This window comes from Notolepis coatsorum (genome assembly GCF_963971535.1).
Source record: "Notolepis coatsorum genome assembly, chromosome: 2".
In the NCBI taxonomy this organism is placed as follows: domain Eukaryota; kingdom Metazoa; phylum Chordata; class Actinopteri; order Aulopiformes; family Paralepididae; genus Notolepis; species Notolepis coatsorum.
Window position 1 is genome coordinate 86,243,797 of NC_140166.1, and position 20,000 is coordinate 86,263,796.

Consider the following 20,000-nt stretch of genomic DNA (forward strand, 5'->3'; position numbering starts at 1 on the left):
AAAAAGCTGTTTTGCTATGATAATTGGTAATGAAATATCAAAATAATGTTCAATAAGATGTACTTGTGTTTAATAAGTTGTTTTATTCAGAAGTTAACACAAATAAATAATATTACCAGTACAGTACAGTATCTAGCACACTCTCAGGAGCAAAACAGAAAGAATCATTTCAAACTTGAACTATGTGACATGGCTTGAATCAACTGCTCAGTGGCCAATGGTGTCAACTGTGGTTGTACTGGGCAGCTCCCAGGTGTGAATGGAACTGTGTGAATGTGAAGCAGGGCGTTCCTGAAAAAGAGCATCTGTGCTCAGCGAACCTACCCTGGGTAAATAAAGGTAAAAAAAAAAAAAAACATTATTATTATTATTTTTTTTAGATTAATGCGTTAATTATATTATTGCGCGATACTAGTATAGCGTTAACGCAGCACGTTAACGCCGTTAACGGCCCAGCTCTAATATATATATATATATATATTTATTTTTTATTTTATTTTTTTTCTCGAATAATACACGATCAATCGAGTATAGCATGTGATCAATCGATCTGGATTTTTCTTTAAAATGCCCATCCCTAATCAGCAGTGACAGAGTGGTATCAGCAGTGACAGAGTGGTATCAGCAGCAGTGACAGAGTGGTATCAGCAGCAGTGACAGAGTGGTATCAGCAGCAGTGACAGAGTGGTATCAGCAGCAGTGACAGAGTGGTATCAGCAGTGACAGAGTGGTATCAGCAGTGACATAATGGTATCACCAGTGACAGAGTGGTATCAGCAGTGACAGAGTGGTATCAGCAGCAGTGACAGAGTGGTATCAGCAGCAGTGACAGAGTGGTATCAGCAGTGACAGAGTGGTATCAGCAGTGACATAGTGGTATCAGCAGTGACAGAGTGGTATCAGCAGTGACATAGTGGTATCATTTACATTTACATTTAGTCATTTAGCTGACGCTTTTATCCAAAGCGACTTACAAGTTCTGTACGACAAGACAGCAAGAAGGGTACAACTCTATCAGCTGAGTAACAATGTTCATCAAAGTGTTGCGTGTTACAGTGTAGGTTAGTTTATTAGGACAAGTGCATGACAGTAAGGTTAGTCAGGGTTAGATTTTATTTTAATTTTTTTTTACATCATTTCAGATAATGGTTGAAGAAGTGAGTCTTTAGTCGACGGCGAAAGATTGGACGGGATTCGGCTGTCCTAACTGGGATGGGTAGTTCATTCCACCATTGTGGGGCAAGGACTGAGAATAGGCGGCTTCTCTTTGATGACCCTCCGGGAGCTCGGATAGGAGTAGGTCTGAGGCGACCAGAAGATGCAGAGCGTAGGGGTCTTGAGGGTGTGTAGTTAGAGACCATTGACCGGAGGTAGGCGGGAGCGGTTCCCTTTGCCGCACGGTATGCTAGGTCGAGGGCCTTGAAGCGGATACGTGCAGCAATGGGGAGCCAGTGCAGGTCCCTAATGTCCCTAATTATGTAGTTGGCGCCGAGGAGAGTGGCAGCCTTTTCATAGCAGCTCCCACCCCCTCTACTTCTTATCGCGTTTACTACTTTCTTAATTATTCTTTTTGTGATTATACTTACATAATAGGTGTATAAGTGACTATGCGTTGCTTTAGACCAAGTTAAGGCATTTGTAACAACTTCTGTGAAGTTAGCTGAGTTAGGAAAGTTCGGTCGAGCACAGCTCTGAACAATGGACAACAACACCAACGGCGGGCTGGTTTACCCGCGGCAGCACAACAACAACAACAACAACAGCAACAACGGCGGGCTGGTTTACCCGAGGGAGGCTCTCCTCTGCTTTCGAAACAGAGTTGCAGAACCACCGAGGAATCTACCAGCCGAAATAAGGATTCGCAGACGGGGAAATCGAGCTGGCACGAGCGTGAAGGACAGGAGAGAGGACAGAAGGAGATTCAAGCCTTACCTGCCCGCTGTCGTCATGGGGAACGTGCGATCGCTGGTCAACAAGACCGACGAGCTCTCAGCCCTGATGATCAACCAGCGTGAGTACAAGGAGGCAAGCCTACTGTGCTTCACCGAATCCTGGCTGAACGAGAACATCCCGGACAGTGCAATAGAACAGGAGGGTTTCACAGTGGTGCGCGCCGACCGGAGTAAACAGAGCGGCAAGCGGAGAGGCGGAGGGCTTGTTGTCTTTGTGAACTCCAAATGGTGCCACCCGGGGCACATCACCATTAAGGAACGTATCTGTTCCCCCGACATTGAACTATTGGCACTGAGTCTGCGGCCATACTATTTACCGCGAGAAATAACACACGTCCTGGCTCTCACTGTTTACATCCCTCCCAGCGCGGCGGCGGCGCAGGCGAGTGACGTCATACACTCCACCGTCGCGGCGCTTCAGACAAAACACCCGGATGCATTTATTTTTATCAATGGGGACTTCAACCATGTCAGACTGAACAAGACCCTGACAAACTTCACCCAGTATGTCACCTGCAAAACCAGGGGAGACAAAACTCTGGACCTCCTGTATGCTAACGTGAAGGAGGCTTTCAGTGCGACTTCCCTGCCCCCCCTCGGCCAGTCAGACCACAACCTTGTGAGGCTTGTATCCACATACACGCCTCTCATTAAGAGACAGCCCCCGACCACCATGTCTGTCCCACAGTGGTCTGACGACGTCGAGGAGGAGCTACAGGAGTGTTTCAGGTCGACAGACTGGGATATGTTTGAGAGGGCTTACGGTGATGACATTAATGGACTATCCCACTGCATCACAGACTACATCAGGTTCTGTGAGGAGAGCATCGTACCCACAAAGAGGGTACGCTGCTTCTCAAACAATAAACCCTGGATTAGCAAGGACATTAAACACCTGCTAAACAGGAAAAAGAGGGCCTTCATGGCAGGGGACACTGAGCAGGCCAGGGCTGTCCAAAGGGAGCTCAAAAAAGAGCTAAGGGCAGCCAAGGTCAGCTACAAGGACAGGCTGGAGGGCAGACTACAGGCCAACAACACCAGGGAGGTGTGGGCGGGGGTTAGGAAGATCACTGGTTTCAAACAGCAGGGCACAGCTGTGGAGGGCCCTCCAGAGCGTGCAAACGAGTTCAACACGTTTTTCAACCGCTTTGACCAGAGTGGCCTCCCCACACCCCTCCCCCCACCCATCGACACCAGCACCAGATCACACCTACAAAGCAGCCCCCCCACCCCCCACCCCCCCACACCCATCAGCAACGGCACCCCACCCCCAACACCAGCAGACTGCCCACCACCCCCAACCCTGACGATCACAACCAGTCAGGTCAGTAGGCAGCTCTCCAAAATTAATGTAAACAAGGCCAGAGGACCGGACAACACCAATCCCAGGGTGCTCAAGGTATGTGCAGAGCAGCTGGCAGCACCGCTCCAGCATCTTTTCAACCTCTCCCTGAGGCTGGAGAGGGTGCCCCAGCTCTGGAAGACCTCCTGCATTGTCCCGGTGCCCAAGAAGGGACGTCCCAGCACCCCCAACGACTACAGGCCAGTCGCTCTGACGTCACACGTCATGAAGACGTTTGAGAGACTGGTCCTGCAACACCTCAAGCCCCTGGTGCGTGACTCCCTCGACCCCCTGCAGTTTGCATACCAGGCAAACATCGGGGTGGAGGATGCCATCATCTACATGCTCCACAGAGCGTACACGCACCTGGAAAAGCCGCGCAGCTCAGTGAGGATCATGTTCTTTGATTTCTCCAGCGCCTTCAACACCATCCAGCCGTCACTGCTAGCGGAGAAGCTCTCTGCGATGCAGCTGGAGCACGGCTTGGTGGCCTGGATCAAGGACTACCTCACTGAGAGGCCACAGTACGTCAGACTAAAGGACAGTCAGTCTGACGTACTGGTGAGCAACACCGGCGCCCCCCAGGGAACTGTGCTGTCACCCTTCCTCTTCACCCTCTACACCTCAGACTTCTGCCGCAACTCCAGCGGGTGCCACCTGCAGAAGTTCTCAGACGACTCCTCCATCGTAAGCTACATCACCGACGATGATGAGGAGGAGTACAGAGCCCTGGTGGAGAGCTTCGTGGGGTGGAGCGACAGCAACCACCTCCAACTCAACACCAGTAAGACCAAGGAGCTGGTGGTGGACTTCCGGAGGGGCAAGAAGAGGCCCCCCCCGATTCCCATCTCCATCCGAGGGGTGGAGGTGGAGATGGTGGACTCATACAAGTTCCTTGGGGTACACCTGAACAATAAACTGGACTGGTCGGACAACACAGAGGCCCTCTACAGGAAGGGACAGAGCAGGCTGTTCTTCCTGAGGAGACTCAGGTCCTTCAATGTGTGCAACAAACTGCTGCAGTCTTTTTACCAGTCTGTTGTGGCCAGCATCCTCTTCTATGCTGTGGCATGCTGGGGAGGCTACATCAACTCAAGGGACACCAACAAGCTCAACAAGCTGGTGAGGAAGGCTAGCTCCGTGGTGGGAGTCAAGCTACCTAGACTTGAGGTGATGGTAGAGAGGGGGATGATAAGGAAGCTGGATGCCATCATGGAGAACCCCTACCACCCCCTCTACGACGAGCTAGTCAAGATGAGAAGCTCGTTCAGCCACAGACTCATCCCCCCCCGACACTCAACTAACCGCCTCGGACAGTCCTTCATACCAGCGGCCATCAGGCTCCACAACAGTGGGCAGCGACTAGCAGCCTCCAGGCCCCACAACAGGGGGCAGCGACAGCGACTGCTACCAGACATTGACCTGGGACTTATAGGAACCCAAGGGGGACAAAGTAGACTACCCTGGTACTTTGATTAATGTATACTCAGTAGATAGTAAATTATTATAACACTACCTCTTGCATACTGCACCTCATGTGACACTGTGAATAATAATGTGAATATTCCTCAGCTAGTCAGATAGTAAATTATATTGACCATATTGATCAAATTGTTTACACTGCCTGTGTTGTCTTTTACTACCTGTATACTGTGTTGTTTTACTACCTGTACCCCTCCCCCCCTCCCCCCCATGCTGCTATGATGCCTGAATTTCCCCAAGGGGATCAATAAAGGAATATCTTATCTTATCTCTTAAGAAGTGGGGTGACATGGGCCGACTTCGGTAGGTTTGAGATCAGGCGGGCCGCTGCGTTTTGAATGAGTTGAAGAGGCTTGGTGGCAGTGGCCGGGAGGCCAGCTAGCAGTGCGTTGCAGTAGTCGAGGCGGGAGATGACTGTTGATTGGACGAGGAGTTGGGTGGCTTCTTTTGTCAGGAAGGGGCGTATCCTTCTGACGTTGCTCAGGAGGAATCTGCAGGTTCTGGTTGTCGCTGCGATGTGAGCAGAGAAGTTCAACTGGTCGTCGAGGACAACACCAAGGTTCTTGGCGGTCGGGGACGCGGTCACAGCTGCATTCTCGACTGTGATGGAGAGGTCGGTCAGGGGGGAGGATTTGGCCGGCAGGTGGAGCAATTCTGTTTAGCTTAGGTTCAGTTTGAGGTGGTTAGTCGTCATCCAGGCGGAGATGTCGGACAGACAGGCAGTGACATAATGGTATCAGCAGTGACAGAGTGGTATCAGCAGTGACAGAGTGGTATCAGCAGTGACAGAGTGGTATCAGCAGTGACAGAGTGGTATCAGCAGTGACAGAGTGGTATCAGCAGTGACAGATCGTTGTGATGTTTTCGTCGGTCAGGAATCTCAGGATCTGTCCTCAGATAACACCCGTTAGTCACACATCACAGTGCACCGCTGATCTAACGCACTAACTTTAATAATCTAATCTAATCTAAATCTGGGATCAGCGGACAAGAATTCAGAAAAACTGTTTCCAGTTTATCTGGATAGGGTAACAACAACTTTTATGGTGAAAAACAAGTGCCTTCGCTTTGATTTCCTCCACGCTCCTACCCTCGGCGTCGGGATGGGATTTGAGTGTGTTCAGGGGGAGAGAGGGGGGAGATTCTGCCTCCCTAATCTAATTGCGGAGGATTTGTGTGTCTTCTGCTGAACTCCTCGGTGATATACAAGTATGTTTTCTCCGAGCGGAGCCAGAGGCGGCTTCCTGTGCTCCTCGCTTTAACGTCCTCAAATAACCCTTTTTCCACTGGCAGACCAATCTTATTTACTCACAGAAGTGTTTGTGCACCGACAGGCCTCTCCTTAGTGAACCTGCCGTCCTCACGTCGCTGCTCCAGCAGAGCGGCCTCGCTTTTCCTCCTATACGCTTTTACAACACATCTTGATTTAGTTTCTCTCCTCGCTGTCGGGAGTACAGATGCTGCTGGGTCACAAAAGCTGCTTTATTTTTTTTTATTTTTTTTCACTTAAGAAGTGGCCCTGTTTAGATTAAGCATGGCACTAACACTGTCAGGGTTATGGGTTCCATTCCCTGTGAATAGGGTAGAGCATGGTGCGTTGTGTCTCAGCTAGTAGGCAGGGAGGACCAGGTGGTGGACGTGCTGTTGTGTCTCAGCTAGGAGGCAGGGAGGACCAGGTGGTGGACGTGCTGTTGTGTCTCAGCTAGGAGGCAGGGAGGACCAGGCTGCCCAGGCGTGCTACTGTAGCAGACAATCCCCCAAGCTCTCCTGGGAAGACCAGGAACACACACAGGAAGTCCCACGGGCAGAGTGGGAGGGCAGTCACAGTGTGTGTCAGTCTTGTGAGTGAGTGAGTGAGTGAGTGAGTGAGTGAGTGAGTGAGTGAGTGAGTGAGTGAGTGTGTGTGTGTGTGTGTGTGTGTGTGTCATTACCTCCCTTCCATTGGCAGAGGCCGTGTGTGACTATAGGTTGCCAGCGAGGCCACCAGATGAAGCCATTCTTCATCGTTCCTGCTCCGCTGAATGCACTAGTCATTTAGCCAAGGCCGCATGAGTGGTGTGTGTGTCTGTGTGTGCTCATGTGTATTTGTGAGTGGAGAGTTCAGTGTTCTGATGGCTTGGGGGAAGAAGGTTCCTTATTGAGACAGTAGGAAGGCTGAGAGGGAGACAGAGTAGGTGGGACACAGGAGAGAAGGTTCTTTATTGAGACAGTAGGAAGGCTGAGAGGGAGACACAGGAGAGGAGGTTATTTATTGAGACAGTAGGCAGGCTGAGAGGGAGACAGAGTAGGGGAGACACAGGAGAGAAGGTTCTTTATTGAGACAGTAGGAAGGCTGAGAGGGAGACAGAGTAGGTGGGACACAGGAGAGAAGGTTCTTTATTGAGACAGTAGGAAGGCTGAGAGGGAGACACAGGAGAGGAGGTTATTTATTGAGACAGTAGGCAGGCTGAGAGGGAGACAGAGTAGGGGAGACACAGGAGAGAAGGTTCTTTATTGAGACAGTAGGAAGGCTGAGAGGGAGACACAAGAGAGAAGGTTATTTATTGAGACAGTAGGCAGGCTGAGAGGGAGACAGAGTAGGGGAGACACAGGAGAGAAGGTTCTTTATTGAGACAGTAGGAAGGCTGAGAGGGAGACACAGGAGAGGAGGTTATTTATTGAGACAGTAGGCAGGCTGAGAGGGAGACAGAGTAGGGGAGACACAGGAGAGAAGGTTCTTTATTGAGACAGTAGGAAGGCTGAGAGGGAGACACAGGAGAGAAGGTTATTTATTGAGACAGTAGGAAGGCTGAGAGGGAGACACAGGAGAGAAGGTTCTTTATTGAGACAGTAGGAAGGCTGAGAGGGAGACACAAGAGAGAAGGTTATTTATTGAGACAGTAGGAAGGCTGAGAGGGAGACACAGAAGAGAAGGTTATTTATTGAGATAGTATGAAGGCTGAGAGGGAGACACAGGAGAGAAGGTTCTTTATTGAGACAGTAGGAAGGCTGAGAGGGAGACACAGGAGAGAAGGTTATTTATTGAGACAGTAGGAAGGCTCAGAGGGAGACACAGGAGAGAAGGTTCTTTATTGAGACAGTAGGAAGGCTGAGAGGGAGACACAGGAGAGAAGGTTCTTTATTGAGACAGTAGGAAGGCTGAGAGGGAGACACAGGAGAGAAGGTTCTTTATTGAGACAGTAGGAAGGCTGAGAGGGAGACAGAGTAGGGGAGACACAGGAGAGAAGGTTCTTTATTGAGACAGTAGGAAGGCTGAGAGGGAGACACAGGAGAGAAGGTTCTTTATTGAGACAGTAGGAAGGCTGAGAGGGAGACACGAGAGAAGGTTATTTATTGAGACAGTAGGAAGGCTGAGAATGAGACACGGGAGAGAAGGTTATGTATTGAGATAGTAGGAAGGCTGAGAGGGAGACTTACAATTACAGTGGACAGCCAGCAGTTCTACGTTGATCTGAACTTACAATTAGTTGCACTCATACAATACAATACAATAAAACAATAGGAACTAAAAAAAAACATCAGCACCTGGGACAGCACCAGCTGACACAGACTCTGCAGACTGGGAGCTATGTGGCCCTTGCCGTCGGTGCTGAATGGACAGCTAGCAGTGCTACCTTGATCAACTTGAAGCACTGCTAGCTGTCCATAGATCCACGGTGCTGAATGGACAGCTAGCAGCTAGCTTTTATCTCTAATGTCTGTGTTTATTTTGAAACGGTGTGTATAGAGTGAAGCATCAACACTGAGAGTGGGTTAAATTAGTGTGTATGAGGGTAGCGTAGAGGTCTAATCACTCGCCTACCACTGCAGAGACTCTGGGATCGACTCCAGCTGTCAGTGGTACCTCCGGCTTGTCGTCCCTACGAACACAATTGGCAGTGTTCGCGGGTGGGAACCCGGTGGGGTATGAGTCCAGGTCGTTGCAAACAGCGACTCCTACTGGCCTGTTCAGCAGGGAGGGGATCTGGAGCAAATAGCGTGAACCTCAGCACGCGTTACGTTCTCCCAGTGAAACTCCTCACTGTCAGGTGAAAAGAAGCGGCTGGCAACTCCACATGTATCGGAGGAGGCATGTGATAGTCTACGCCCTCCCCAAATCAACAGTGGGGCAATGCGCGCAACGACCAGGAAGGGAATTGGCATAACAACTAAATTGGATGGGGAAAAGATTATAGAAAGGCAAAAAAATATACACTACCGTTCAAAAGTTTGGGGTCACCCAGACAATTTCGTGTTTTCCATGAAAACTCACACTTTTATTTATCAAATGAGTTGCAAAATGAATAGAAAATATAGTCAAGACATTGACAAGGTTAGAAATAATGATTTTTATTTTGAAATAATAATTTTGTCCTTCAAACTTTGCTTTCGTTAAATAATGCTCCCTTTGCAGCAATTACAGCAATGCAGACCTTTGGCATTCTAGCTGTTAATTTGTTGAGGGAATCTGAAGAAATTTCACCCCACGCTTCCCGAAGCACCTCCCACAAGTTGGATTGGCTTGAAGTGCCTTCTTGCGTACCATAGGGCAGACCCAGACCATCACATTACCTCCACCATGCTTGACAGATGGTGTCAGGCACTCTTCCAGCATCTTTTCACTTGTTCTGCGTCTCAAAACATTTATTCTGTGTGATCCAAACACCTCAAACACTTTTTTCCAATCTTCCTCTGTCCAATGTCTGTGTTCTTTTGCCAATATTAATCTTTTCCTTTTATTGGCCAGTCTCAGATATGGCTTTTTCTTTGCCACTCTGCCTAGAAGGCCAGCATCCCAGAGTCGCCTCTTCACTGTAGATGTTGACACTGGCATTTTGCGGCCAGTTCAAGACCTGTGAGGCGTCTATTTCTCAAACTAGAGACTCTAATGTACTCGTCTTCTTGCTCAGTTGTGCACCGGGGCCTGCCACTTCTCTTTCTACTCTGATTAGAGCCCGTTTGTGCTGTTCTCTGAAGGGAGTAGTACACACTGTTGTAGGAAATGTTCAATTTCTTGGCAATTTCTCACATGGAATAGCCTTAATTTCAACAAGAATAGACTGTCGAGTTTCATATGAAAGTTCTCTTTTTCTGGTCATTTTGAGAGTATAATCGAACCCACAAATGGGATGCTCCAGATACTCAACTAGCTCAAAGGAAGGCCAGTTGTATAGCTTCTCTAACCAGCAAACCCGTTTTCAGCTGTGCTAACGTAATTGCACGAGGGTTTTCAAGTTTTTCGAATCATCCATTCGCTTTCTAACGCGATTAGCAAACACAATGTACCATTAGAACACTGGAGTGATAGTTGCTGGAAATGCGCCTCTATACACCTATGTGGATATTCCATTAACACATTGGGTGCCGTTCACGTAGAACTACGTTTCTGTCGCCCGATGGTTGAGTGCCTGAAACGTAGAACTACGTTTTTCTCACAGTATTTCTTTTAATCGCTATTGCCATTCATAATTCAGCGGGGCACCTTGTGCATACTGTTCTGAGTGTGTCTGAGCTGGCAGACGGTCTTATACCGCCCTCTAACGCCTTCGGCCATTATTGCACTCTATTAGAAACGGGGTCGTTTCTTTTCTCTACCGAGCTGCGGCGTGGGGGTGGGTCCTAAACACTCCGGCAAAACACACGCTTGTAGGGATGGTTTGGACAACTGACCCCGCCTGACCGTTCATGTGCAATGCCCAACAACGTCAGAGACAGGATCGCTGTGGATAACTGGAATGGCGATCAGATAATTGGATTATTTTTTTTGCATTACATCAGATACCAGGTAAGGACTCTATATATAAAAGCTTGCGTTGATCTGATATTTCTTTCTACCGCGATTGAAGCTATCTGTGTTTTATGTGTGTGGCTGTGTGCCGTTGGGTGCAGGAGGGGAGGGGGGGAGTGCCGCGCTCCAGGGCACATTTCATTCCTGCACGAGGAAGGATAATAATGATAATCTAGCGTTGATTTCAGGAAGATTCGATAATCAGGCCAAAAATTACAACGCGCTTATTGAATTACACAAAAACGCTGTTTTCGCGTCTTTTTCCTGGAATTACTCAGAAGCACCAAAACTATATTCATATTCAAAACTGTTATAAAACGGAAATGTACGGATGAAAAAATTATCAGTTTTTTGCACGTTGACTGGAAGCAACTCACTGACAATCGACGCCGTTATTAGACCCATAGCTATAATATAAAATATAGGTTTAGCTCTACAAACTACAACTACGTTTACATGGGGTTAATGGACGGCAAGGCCAGGTCACTTCCCGGAAGGGGCGTGGCACTCAATGTGTTAAACATCAGACGTTTGCAGCTAGAATAGTCATTTACCACATTAACAATGTATAGTGTATTTCAGATTCATTTAATGTTATCTTCATTGAAAAAACTGTGCTTTTCTTAAAAAAATAAGTTGACCCCAAACTTTTGAATGGTAGTTGTATATAAATCAGTGTGTGTGTAGAGTGAAGTAGCAACACTGACAGTGTGTTAAGTCAGTGTGTATAGAGTGAAGCAGTGACACTGAGTGTTAAGTCAGTGTGTATTAGGGCTGTCTTAAATACTTCGAAGCTTCGTTCGATGGGCAAGGGATTCGAATATAAAAATAAAATGTGAATCTATTAATAAAAAAATAATTTAAAAAGATTTTTTTATTTTTATTTTTTTTGCTAAATCAACTCTGCCTCTCTTTGTTAATTACAACAAGCAATTCTGTTTGTTATTTAAGATGAGGTCGGACTCGGTACTGACAGATTTGTGTTCATTGTGCTGCTTTTATAAAGCCTCAAATGACGGCTTACAATATTTCATGAAAGCAAAGTGTTTAGTTTGTCTAAGATTTAAAAAGGTTTCAACTTTACAGCACTGACAAAGTTGAACAAAGTGCTCTACAAGTCCCACAACATAAAACAATTTAAATAAAAATAAAAGATTTATTTTTATTATTTTTTTGTTATCTCGATGCTTCGAATTAAAATCGAATCGCGGCCCCGAAGCTTCGAATTCCAAAAAAAATATCGAAGGTCAGCCCTAGTGTGTATAGAGTGAAGCACCAACACTGAGAGTGTGTTAAGTCAGTGTGTATAGAGTGAAGCACCAACACTGAGAGTGTGTTAAGTCAGTGTGTATAGAGTGACGCACCAACACTGAGAGTGTGTTAAGTCAGTGTGTATAGAGTGACGCACCAACACTGAGAGTGTGTTAAGTCAGTGTGTATAGAGTGACGCAGCAACACTGAGAGTGTGTTAAGTCAGTGTGTATAGAGTGAAGCACCAACACTGAGAGTGTGTTAAGTCAGTGTGTATAGAGTGACGCACCAACACTGAGAGTGTGTTAAGTCAGTGTGTATAGAGTGACGCAGCAACACTGAGAGTGTGTTAAGTCAGTGTGTATAGAGTGAAGCACCAACACTGAGAGTGTGTTAAGTCAGTGTGTATAGAGTGAAGCACCAACACTGAGAGAGTGTTAAGTCAGTGTGTATAGAGTGAAGCACCAACACTGAGAGTGTGTTAAGTCAGTGTGTATAGAGTGAAGCACCAACACTGAGAGTGTGTTAAGTCAGTGTGTATAGAGTGAAGCACCAACACTGAGAGAGTGTTAAGTCAGTGTGTATAGAGTGAAGCACCAACACTGAGAGTGTGTTAAGTCAGTGTGTATAGAGTGAAGCACCAACACTGAGAGTGTGTTAAGTCAGTGTGTATAGAGTGAGGAGGGATTGTCTTCAGAGTAGCTGTTCTAGAGGAGGTTCTATCGCTGTGGAAACCTGGCACTTGTTCTGAACCCAGAAATCCAGCATTCTTTCAGAGTTTAAATATTATCCTTCACTCCACTGGCACTCCAGCTGACCCCTGTGTGTGTGTTGTGTGTTGTGTGTGTGTGTGTGTGTGTGTGTGTGTGTGTGTGTGTGTGTGTGTGTGTGTGTGTGTGTGTGTGTGTGTGTGTGTGTGTGTGTGTGTGTGTGTGTGTGTGTGTGTGTGTGTGTGTGTGTGTGTGTGTGTGTGTGTGTGTGTGTGTGTGTGTGTGTGTGTGCTTTCGCTCCATCATACCTCGTGTGTGATTTTTCAGGAAATTTACTTTTAATTATTTAAAAACATTTCCACTGGCCTGTGTGTGTCCGTGTGTGCATGTAATAACGTAAGTAATAACATTAGTGAAACTAATCACTATCTCAATTTCAGTAATATAACTTTAACAAGGAATCATATTACTCCCTTTTTTTTGTGACGAGCCCAACACTGGTACTAACCTGAATGCCTGTCTGTGTGTGTGAGAGAGAGAGAGAGAGAGAGAGAGAGAGAGAGAGAGAGAGAGAGAGAGAGAGAGAGAGAGAGAGAGAGAGAGAGAGAGAGAGAGAGAGAGAGAGAGAGAGAGAGAGAGAGAGAGAGAGAGAGAGAGAGAGAGAGAGAGAGAGAGAGAGAGAGAGAGAGAGAGAGAGAGAGAGAGAGAGAGAGAGAGAGAGAGAGAGAGAGAGAGAGAGAGAGAGAGAGAGAGAGAGAGAGAGAGAGAGAGAGAGAGAGGATAATGGAATGGGCTCATGGTTCTCCCGGTGTGCCAGTGATGTGCCTCCTCTGCCCTAATAGTTACACACTGCAAAAAGAAGTGCCAAGCTAAACAAGTGATTTTATAGATGAATCAGCCAAGCAAGATACTTCTTTTAGTTCCACTTATTATCTGGGGGTGACAGTGGCTCGGGAGGTAGAGCAGTTGTCTGGTAATCCGGAGGTTCCCGGTTCGATTCCCGCTTCTCCCTGGCAGCGTGTCGAAGTGTCCTTGAGCAAGACACTTAACCCCTAATTGCTGCCTCCGCCGTCGGTGTGAATGTGTGAGTGAATGGGTAAAATGTGAGGAACAAATTGTAAAGTGCTTTGGATAAAAGCGCTATATAAATGCACCATTTACCATATGAGACAGACAGACAAACAGATGAAATGATAGATAGATAGATAGATAGATAGATAGATAGATAGATAGATAGATAGATAGATAGATAGATAGATAGATAGATAGAAGCAAGCTCAATCAGTGTTCTGCTCCGTGCACGTCTCCTCCTGTTAACTACAAGGGTGATTCACTTCATCCAGAGATGCGGAGACATGGTTATTATTTTTGACTGTAGTCCTTCCTGTTCTCGTGGTCCAAGGCTATTCAGGGGCCGTCTTTATGCTGCAAATATCACCCCTGAAAGCCTGGGAAGGGAACCACAGTGAGGCTTTTGATAGTGAGTGGATGATTTAGAGCAAATTGCCCTGACATTCTACTTAACAAATGGACTGGGTGTGATTGGAGGAAGTCGGTTGCTAGGATACTAATGGACCTCAGGACCGAGGAAGAGGACAAAATGTTCACCGGAAAAAGTTACTGAACTGTCTGACCGTGTGTGTGTGTGTGTTGTGTGTTGTGTGTTGTGTGTGTGTGTGTGTGTGTGTAGGCTGTCCCCGAAGCCTGTTTTTGGGATTCGAACTTCGTCAGGGTTTTTCGAAACAGACGTTCGAACCTTCGTTTTTAATTAAAAAAGCATGTTCTCCTACTGGTCGGTACAAGGGAACCCTGAAGTATCCGCACGCTTCCTCCGACACGTGCGGCGACAGCCAGTGACTCTCTTCTCACCTGGCAGCGAGGACTCTCATTGGTGAAGTGTAACGCGTGGGAGGTCACGCTGCCTTCCTCAAGTCCTGCCTCCGCTGAGCAAGCGCCCAGACCTGACCTGTAGGTGTCGCTGTCCACAACACCAGTTTCCCACCCACGGCTTCCCTCCCCCTAACCCAGCCAAACGAGTTAGTATAGCGATCAGCCCAAGGCAACGCTGACTCCGGGAGTCGAGACCACAGCATTGGTGACGAGCGCAATCTCCGCTACGCCACCTGACCGCCCTCCCATAGCCATAATTTAAGATATATTTTAAGCACTCGCAAATATCCCCGTCCTCCCATTGATTAAAGCGGTGGCGTGCTAGACCTAATTTCCCAGAAGGGGTGTGGCGCTCAATGTGTTAATGTTGTGTGCGTGTGTGTGTGTATACGATAGGCACAGTGTTGTTTAATGGTGTGTGTGTGTATACGATAGGCACAGTGTTGTTTAATGGTGTGTGTGTGTGTGTGTGTGTGTGTGTGTGTGTGTGTGTGTGTGTGTGTGTGTGTGTGTGTGTGTGTGTGTGTGTGTGTGTGTGTGTGTGTGTGTGTGTGTATGATAGGCACAGTGTTGTGTAATGGTGTGTGTCTATAATAGGCACAGTGTGGTTTGGGTGGAATTAACATGACAATGTCCTTTTTAAAAGGTACATTTCACAAATACAAATACCCCACTAATGGACACCAAGCCAAAGACATTGGTATTTAGACCATGAGTGCAACTAAACCTGATGTTAATTTAGTCAACTCTGGTCACAGCTGTGGACAGACTGTAAAATTCCAAGGATTTATTACTTTTTAATGTTTTTGAAAAACCACGCCAGTCCAGATGCTGCGTCCTGCAGTCGTTATGAAAAGACAGAAAGCCTTCAACATGAATCAGTCAGGCTGCCTGAGTGGATATCTCTGACCGGCGCTGTCACTAACTCACTCATGCAGTAACTCAGTAACTCACAAGGTTAATATATTGGAGCATAGAAGATTACTTTATTGTCAATGTACACAAGGCAATAGACCTATCTCAAACCCTGCCCCTTTTCTTGATCCTCCAATCAAAGTTTGTACGAGGAAGTCTGAGGTAAGCGACAGCTGTGATTGGAGGATCAAGAAAAGAGGGCAGGGTTTTGAGACAGGTCCATTGACATTTGTCTTTTCGCATATCCCTCCTATTTACACATACACACAGTCCTCATATCCCTCCTAGTTACACATACACACAGTCCTCATATCCCTCCTAGTTACACATACACACAGTCCTCATATCCCCCCTAGTTACACATACACAGTCCTCATATCCCTCCTAGTTACACATCCACACAGTCCTCATATCCCTCCTAGTTACACATACACACAGTCCTCATATCCCTCCTAGTTACACATCCACACAGTCCTCATACCCCCTAGTTACACATACACAGTCCTCATATCCCTCCTAGTTACACATCCACACAGTCCTCATATCCCTCCTAGTTACACATACACACAGTCCTCATATCCCTCCTAGTTACACAGAGTCCTCATATCCCTCCTAGTTACACACAGTCCTCATATCCCTCCTAGTTACACACAGTCCTCATATCCCTCCTAGTTACACATACACACAGTCATCATATCCCTCCTAGTTACACATACACACAGTCCTCATATCCCTCCTAGTTACACATACACACAGTCATCATATCCCTCCTAGTTACACACAGTCCTCATATCCCTCCTAGTTACACACAGTCCTCATATCCCTCCTAGTTACACACAGTCCTCATATCCCTCCTAGTTACACACAGTCCTCATATCCCTCCTAGTTACACACAGTCCTCATATCCCTCCTACAGTAGTTACACATTAGGGCTGCACGATTAATCGATGCCGTGATATAGAATGATATAAACTCTTGCCAATGCAAATTAAGTGCTGCCTCTCTCTACCATTCTCTCTACCGTTCCCTACTCTCACTTCGTTAGCGTTAGCATTAGCATTAGCGTTAGCTAACGTTGTCATAGCTAGATCTGTGGTGTCGGCTGGATGACGTTGGCTTTGTTTTGCAAATGTTAGTTAATGTTCGCTATCTATATGGCGTTGGCAGGCGGGGCTGGCGTTGTCCAGTTGACATTACATATCATGATGGCTATGATAGCGTCAGCTAAAGCTACTGCATGTTATCAACTCGATTCGACTCAGGTAGAGTCGAGAAGGTACCACACACTAAATTGTCCCCGGACCCCGCAACCTATAGACAGTTCCAACTTCAGTGTGTGAATTATGTTAATCCACCACAGTTTCACAATTACAATTGGCCAGTTTGTGAAATTAAGGTCTGCCTCTTATATAAGCCTCTCTCTAATAAAGGCCTGGTGCTCTTTGCAGCTGAGGTAAATACAAGACCCGTCCTATATTAGAGGATTTACGGTACTCAATAAGACCTAATGTCTGTGCCTGGTCACACATCTGCGGAGTGCACTGGAGTAGATAGAGAAACGATAGGAAATATAGAAATAGATGTGTTTGTTACAAGTCGGATTACGTTTTGTAAATAAGGAGACTCAAAGCACAAAAAATTGCCAATATCTCAATTTGAACCTACTTACTACAACAATTGTAGTATAATTGTCTGTACTGATGTTGTGTTACTGTGTGTTACAGGCAGCTTCAGCAGCAGCAGCAGGCAGAGCTGGAGGTTCACCAGAGAGATGGACTGACTGCCTACGACCTCTCCCAGGTAATCTACTATCTATCTATCTGTATATCTACCTATCTATCTATCTATCTATCTATCTATCTATCTATCTATCTATCTATCTATCTATCTATCTATCTATCTATCTATCTATCTATCTATCTGTCTGTCTGTCTGTCTGTCTGTCTGTCTGTCTGTCTGTCTGTCTGTCTGTCTGTCTGTCTGTCTGTCTGTCTGTCTGTCTGTCTGTCTGTCTGTCTGTCTGTCTGTCTGTCTGTCTGTCTGTCTGTCTGTCTGTCTGTCTGTCTGTCTGTCTGTCTGTCTGTCTGTCTGTCTGTCTGTCTGTCTGTCTATCTATCTATCTATCTGTCTGTCTGTCTGTCTGTCTGTCTGTCTGTCTGTCTATCTATATATCTACCTGTCTGTCTGTCTGTCTATCTATCTGTATATCTATCTATCTATCTATCTATCTATCTATCTGTCTATCTGTCTATCTGTCTGTCTGTCTGTCTGTCTGTCTGTCTGTCTGTCTGTCGGTCTGTCGGTCTGTCGGTCTGTCTGTCTGTCGGTCTGTCGGTCTGTCGGTCTGTCTGTCTGTCTGTCTGTCTGTCGGTCTGTCGGTCTGTCGGTCTGTCGGTCGGTCTGTCGGTCTGTCGGTCTGTCTGTCTGTCTGTTTATCTATTCACTTCCATGCATACTTGTGAATATCACTTTGATGCTAGCGATTTTCCATCATTAAAAAAAAGTATGCATGTACTAAGAGAACAGAAAGAGGTTAGTTGACTAATCATTCCCACGTGTGTGTGTGTGTCTGAAGGTGCCAGTAGCCGGTGTGGGCGTGGGTGTTCATGACACGGCCAAGAGCATAGACAAGACAGAAGCTCTTTTCACCCAGGAGAGAGACCCACGCTTCGCAGAGATGTACACCGGCATCTCTGGATGTAAGATAATTTCACACACACTCACACACACTGAGAAAGGGCAGAGAAAATTGTCATAGATTCTGAAAATCCCAAGATAGATCTTTTAATCTATGCCTTTATTTCGCTAAACGTTATTTCTAGCGTGCCTCCCGTCCTGCAGATGTCTCTCTAGTTTGCTGACCTACTATGGAAACTCAGTTCACCAGATTACATCTTTTGACAACAGTTCTTTGTCCCCTGAACCCAGCGCCGTCAAGCCTCACTGTATCCATATTGAATCGAAACAAATTAAGTCAAACCTGGTGAATCGAAATTGAATCCAATTGAGTAATCGGACCCTATACTGACAAACAGCTCTCAGCAGACACACACACACACACACACACACACACACACACACACACACACACACACACACACACACACACACACACACACACACACACACACACACATCCACACACTCACAGCACCTATCAGCAGACAGACAGACACACACACACACATACATTCAGGCCTTGTCCAGACTAAAACGATTTCGGTCGTATCAGGCAAAGTATTTGATCGTATGTACCTTTCATCCACATGGAACTGCGTTCTGGGAGCCTGAAGACGCTACTTTCCGAGACCAGCTTTCAGAGTGCGCAATTCTGAAGACGCCCCCCATTGTGTCACCATCTTTACAAGCGAAACGCGTCTTCTCCTGAACCGATGACGCGATAGCCCACCTCTCCCTTACCCCGCATGTGAAAACATCACAACAACAATGGCATGTACAGAGTAGTTGCGTTCGTGTTACAGAAGCTATTGAGCTTGATCAGGCTTTTACCGCCGTCGACAACAGATTGACATCTCCCTTAATCCGCATGCAAAACCCAGCCAACAAAAAAAGAAAATTATACATATATGTCTTATATGTCCAGATATGTCCTGGCTGGAAGTGTTTATTAACACTTTAGTTGCCAAAGAACGCGTTTAGGCGTCCTTCCCCGCCATGCTCAAGTTGCCGAAGACGCCGTAACTCGTCTTTGATATCAATATTTCAAAAATCTGTGATCGGAATCATATTTTCCATCCGCAGCCTTCACACACAGTTCAGAGCTCCTCTCAATCCTCTAGCGGTTCAAGAGCGCCATCTGGTGGCCGATCGGCAGAAGCGGCAAACAGGAAGTGATGTGGCTGAAGTGCTGATCACCCATATTACTTCCGGCCACTCTCTATAGCTCCCGCGACTCCATCTTGACACAATACATAGCGATCCGTTGCCAATAACTCGATAAACAACATGATTTGGACGTATATACCATTATACAACCTGGAAATGGACCGGGTATTTTTACATCCCATAATGGAAAACTGTCTACCCCACGCTGATCGCCCAACGGCCCGCGGAGACTGGGGTGAGTTTTAGCGTGTAATATTTCCGTGTTCGATACTAACTGATCTGATGAACATATGTCCCACATTAGATGAATGGTATAACGCTGCCCACGGAATTATAAACGCCCCCTCGCCCATCCGGTCAACATCAGATGACGTGTAGTAACTTCCAGAAGTACTTCCAGTTGGAATTTTTTATATCGCGCTGATTGCTATCAAACTGTATTTCATCATCAATATAATGCATTTGGGGCTATATATCACGTTCTGGAGAAAGCTGCAGAAAGAGATGAAAACATACTTATACTTTAGATCATATTTTAGTATGAATATGTGAATGAAAAAGTTTAACGTTGCTACACCATGAACAATACATATAGGACCTTGAATGGGCCCTAATAATGGCAATCTAGCAATAGAATTTAAAAAGTTATAGCCCTGCAAAGAAGGGGAACTTCTCCATAGACAAATAGAGCTGGCAAGGGATGGTATATCATGAATTTAACCTTAGGCAATCAAAGTGTTAAACACCGGGAGTTATTATTAAACAACAATGGCATGTACAGAGTAGTTGCGTTTGTGTTACAGAAGCTATTGAGCTTGATCGGGATGATGCAACTGTGTGATGCA

At 46.5% G+C, this 20,000-nt stretch overlaps 1 protein-coding gene across 3 annotated transcripts in view; it reads left to right on the top strand.

The window, feature by feature from the left end:
* Window positions 1-20,000, top strand: part of arnt2 (aryl-hydrocarbon receptor nuclear translocator 2) — a 376,808-nt gene that overhangs the window by 318,462 nt on the left and 38,346 nt on the right. For all 3 annotated transcript variants that reach the window (XM_084307418.1, XM_084307419.1, XM_084307420.1), the window contains exons 13-14: window positions 17,034-17,109; window positions 17,885-18,008. In XM_084307418.1, the coding sequence (XP_084163544.1) occupies window positions 17,034-17,109; window positions 17,885-18,008 (200 nt within the window). The remainder of the gene's footprint in view (window positions 1-17,033; window positions 17,110-17,884; window positions 18,009-20,000) is intronic.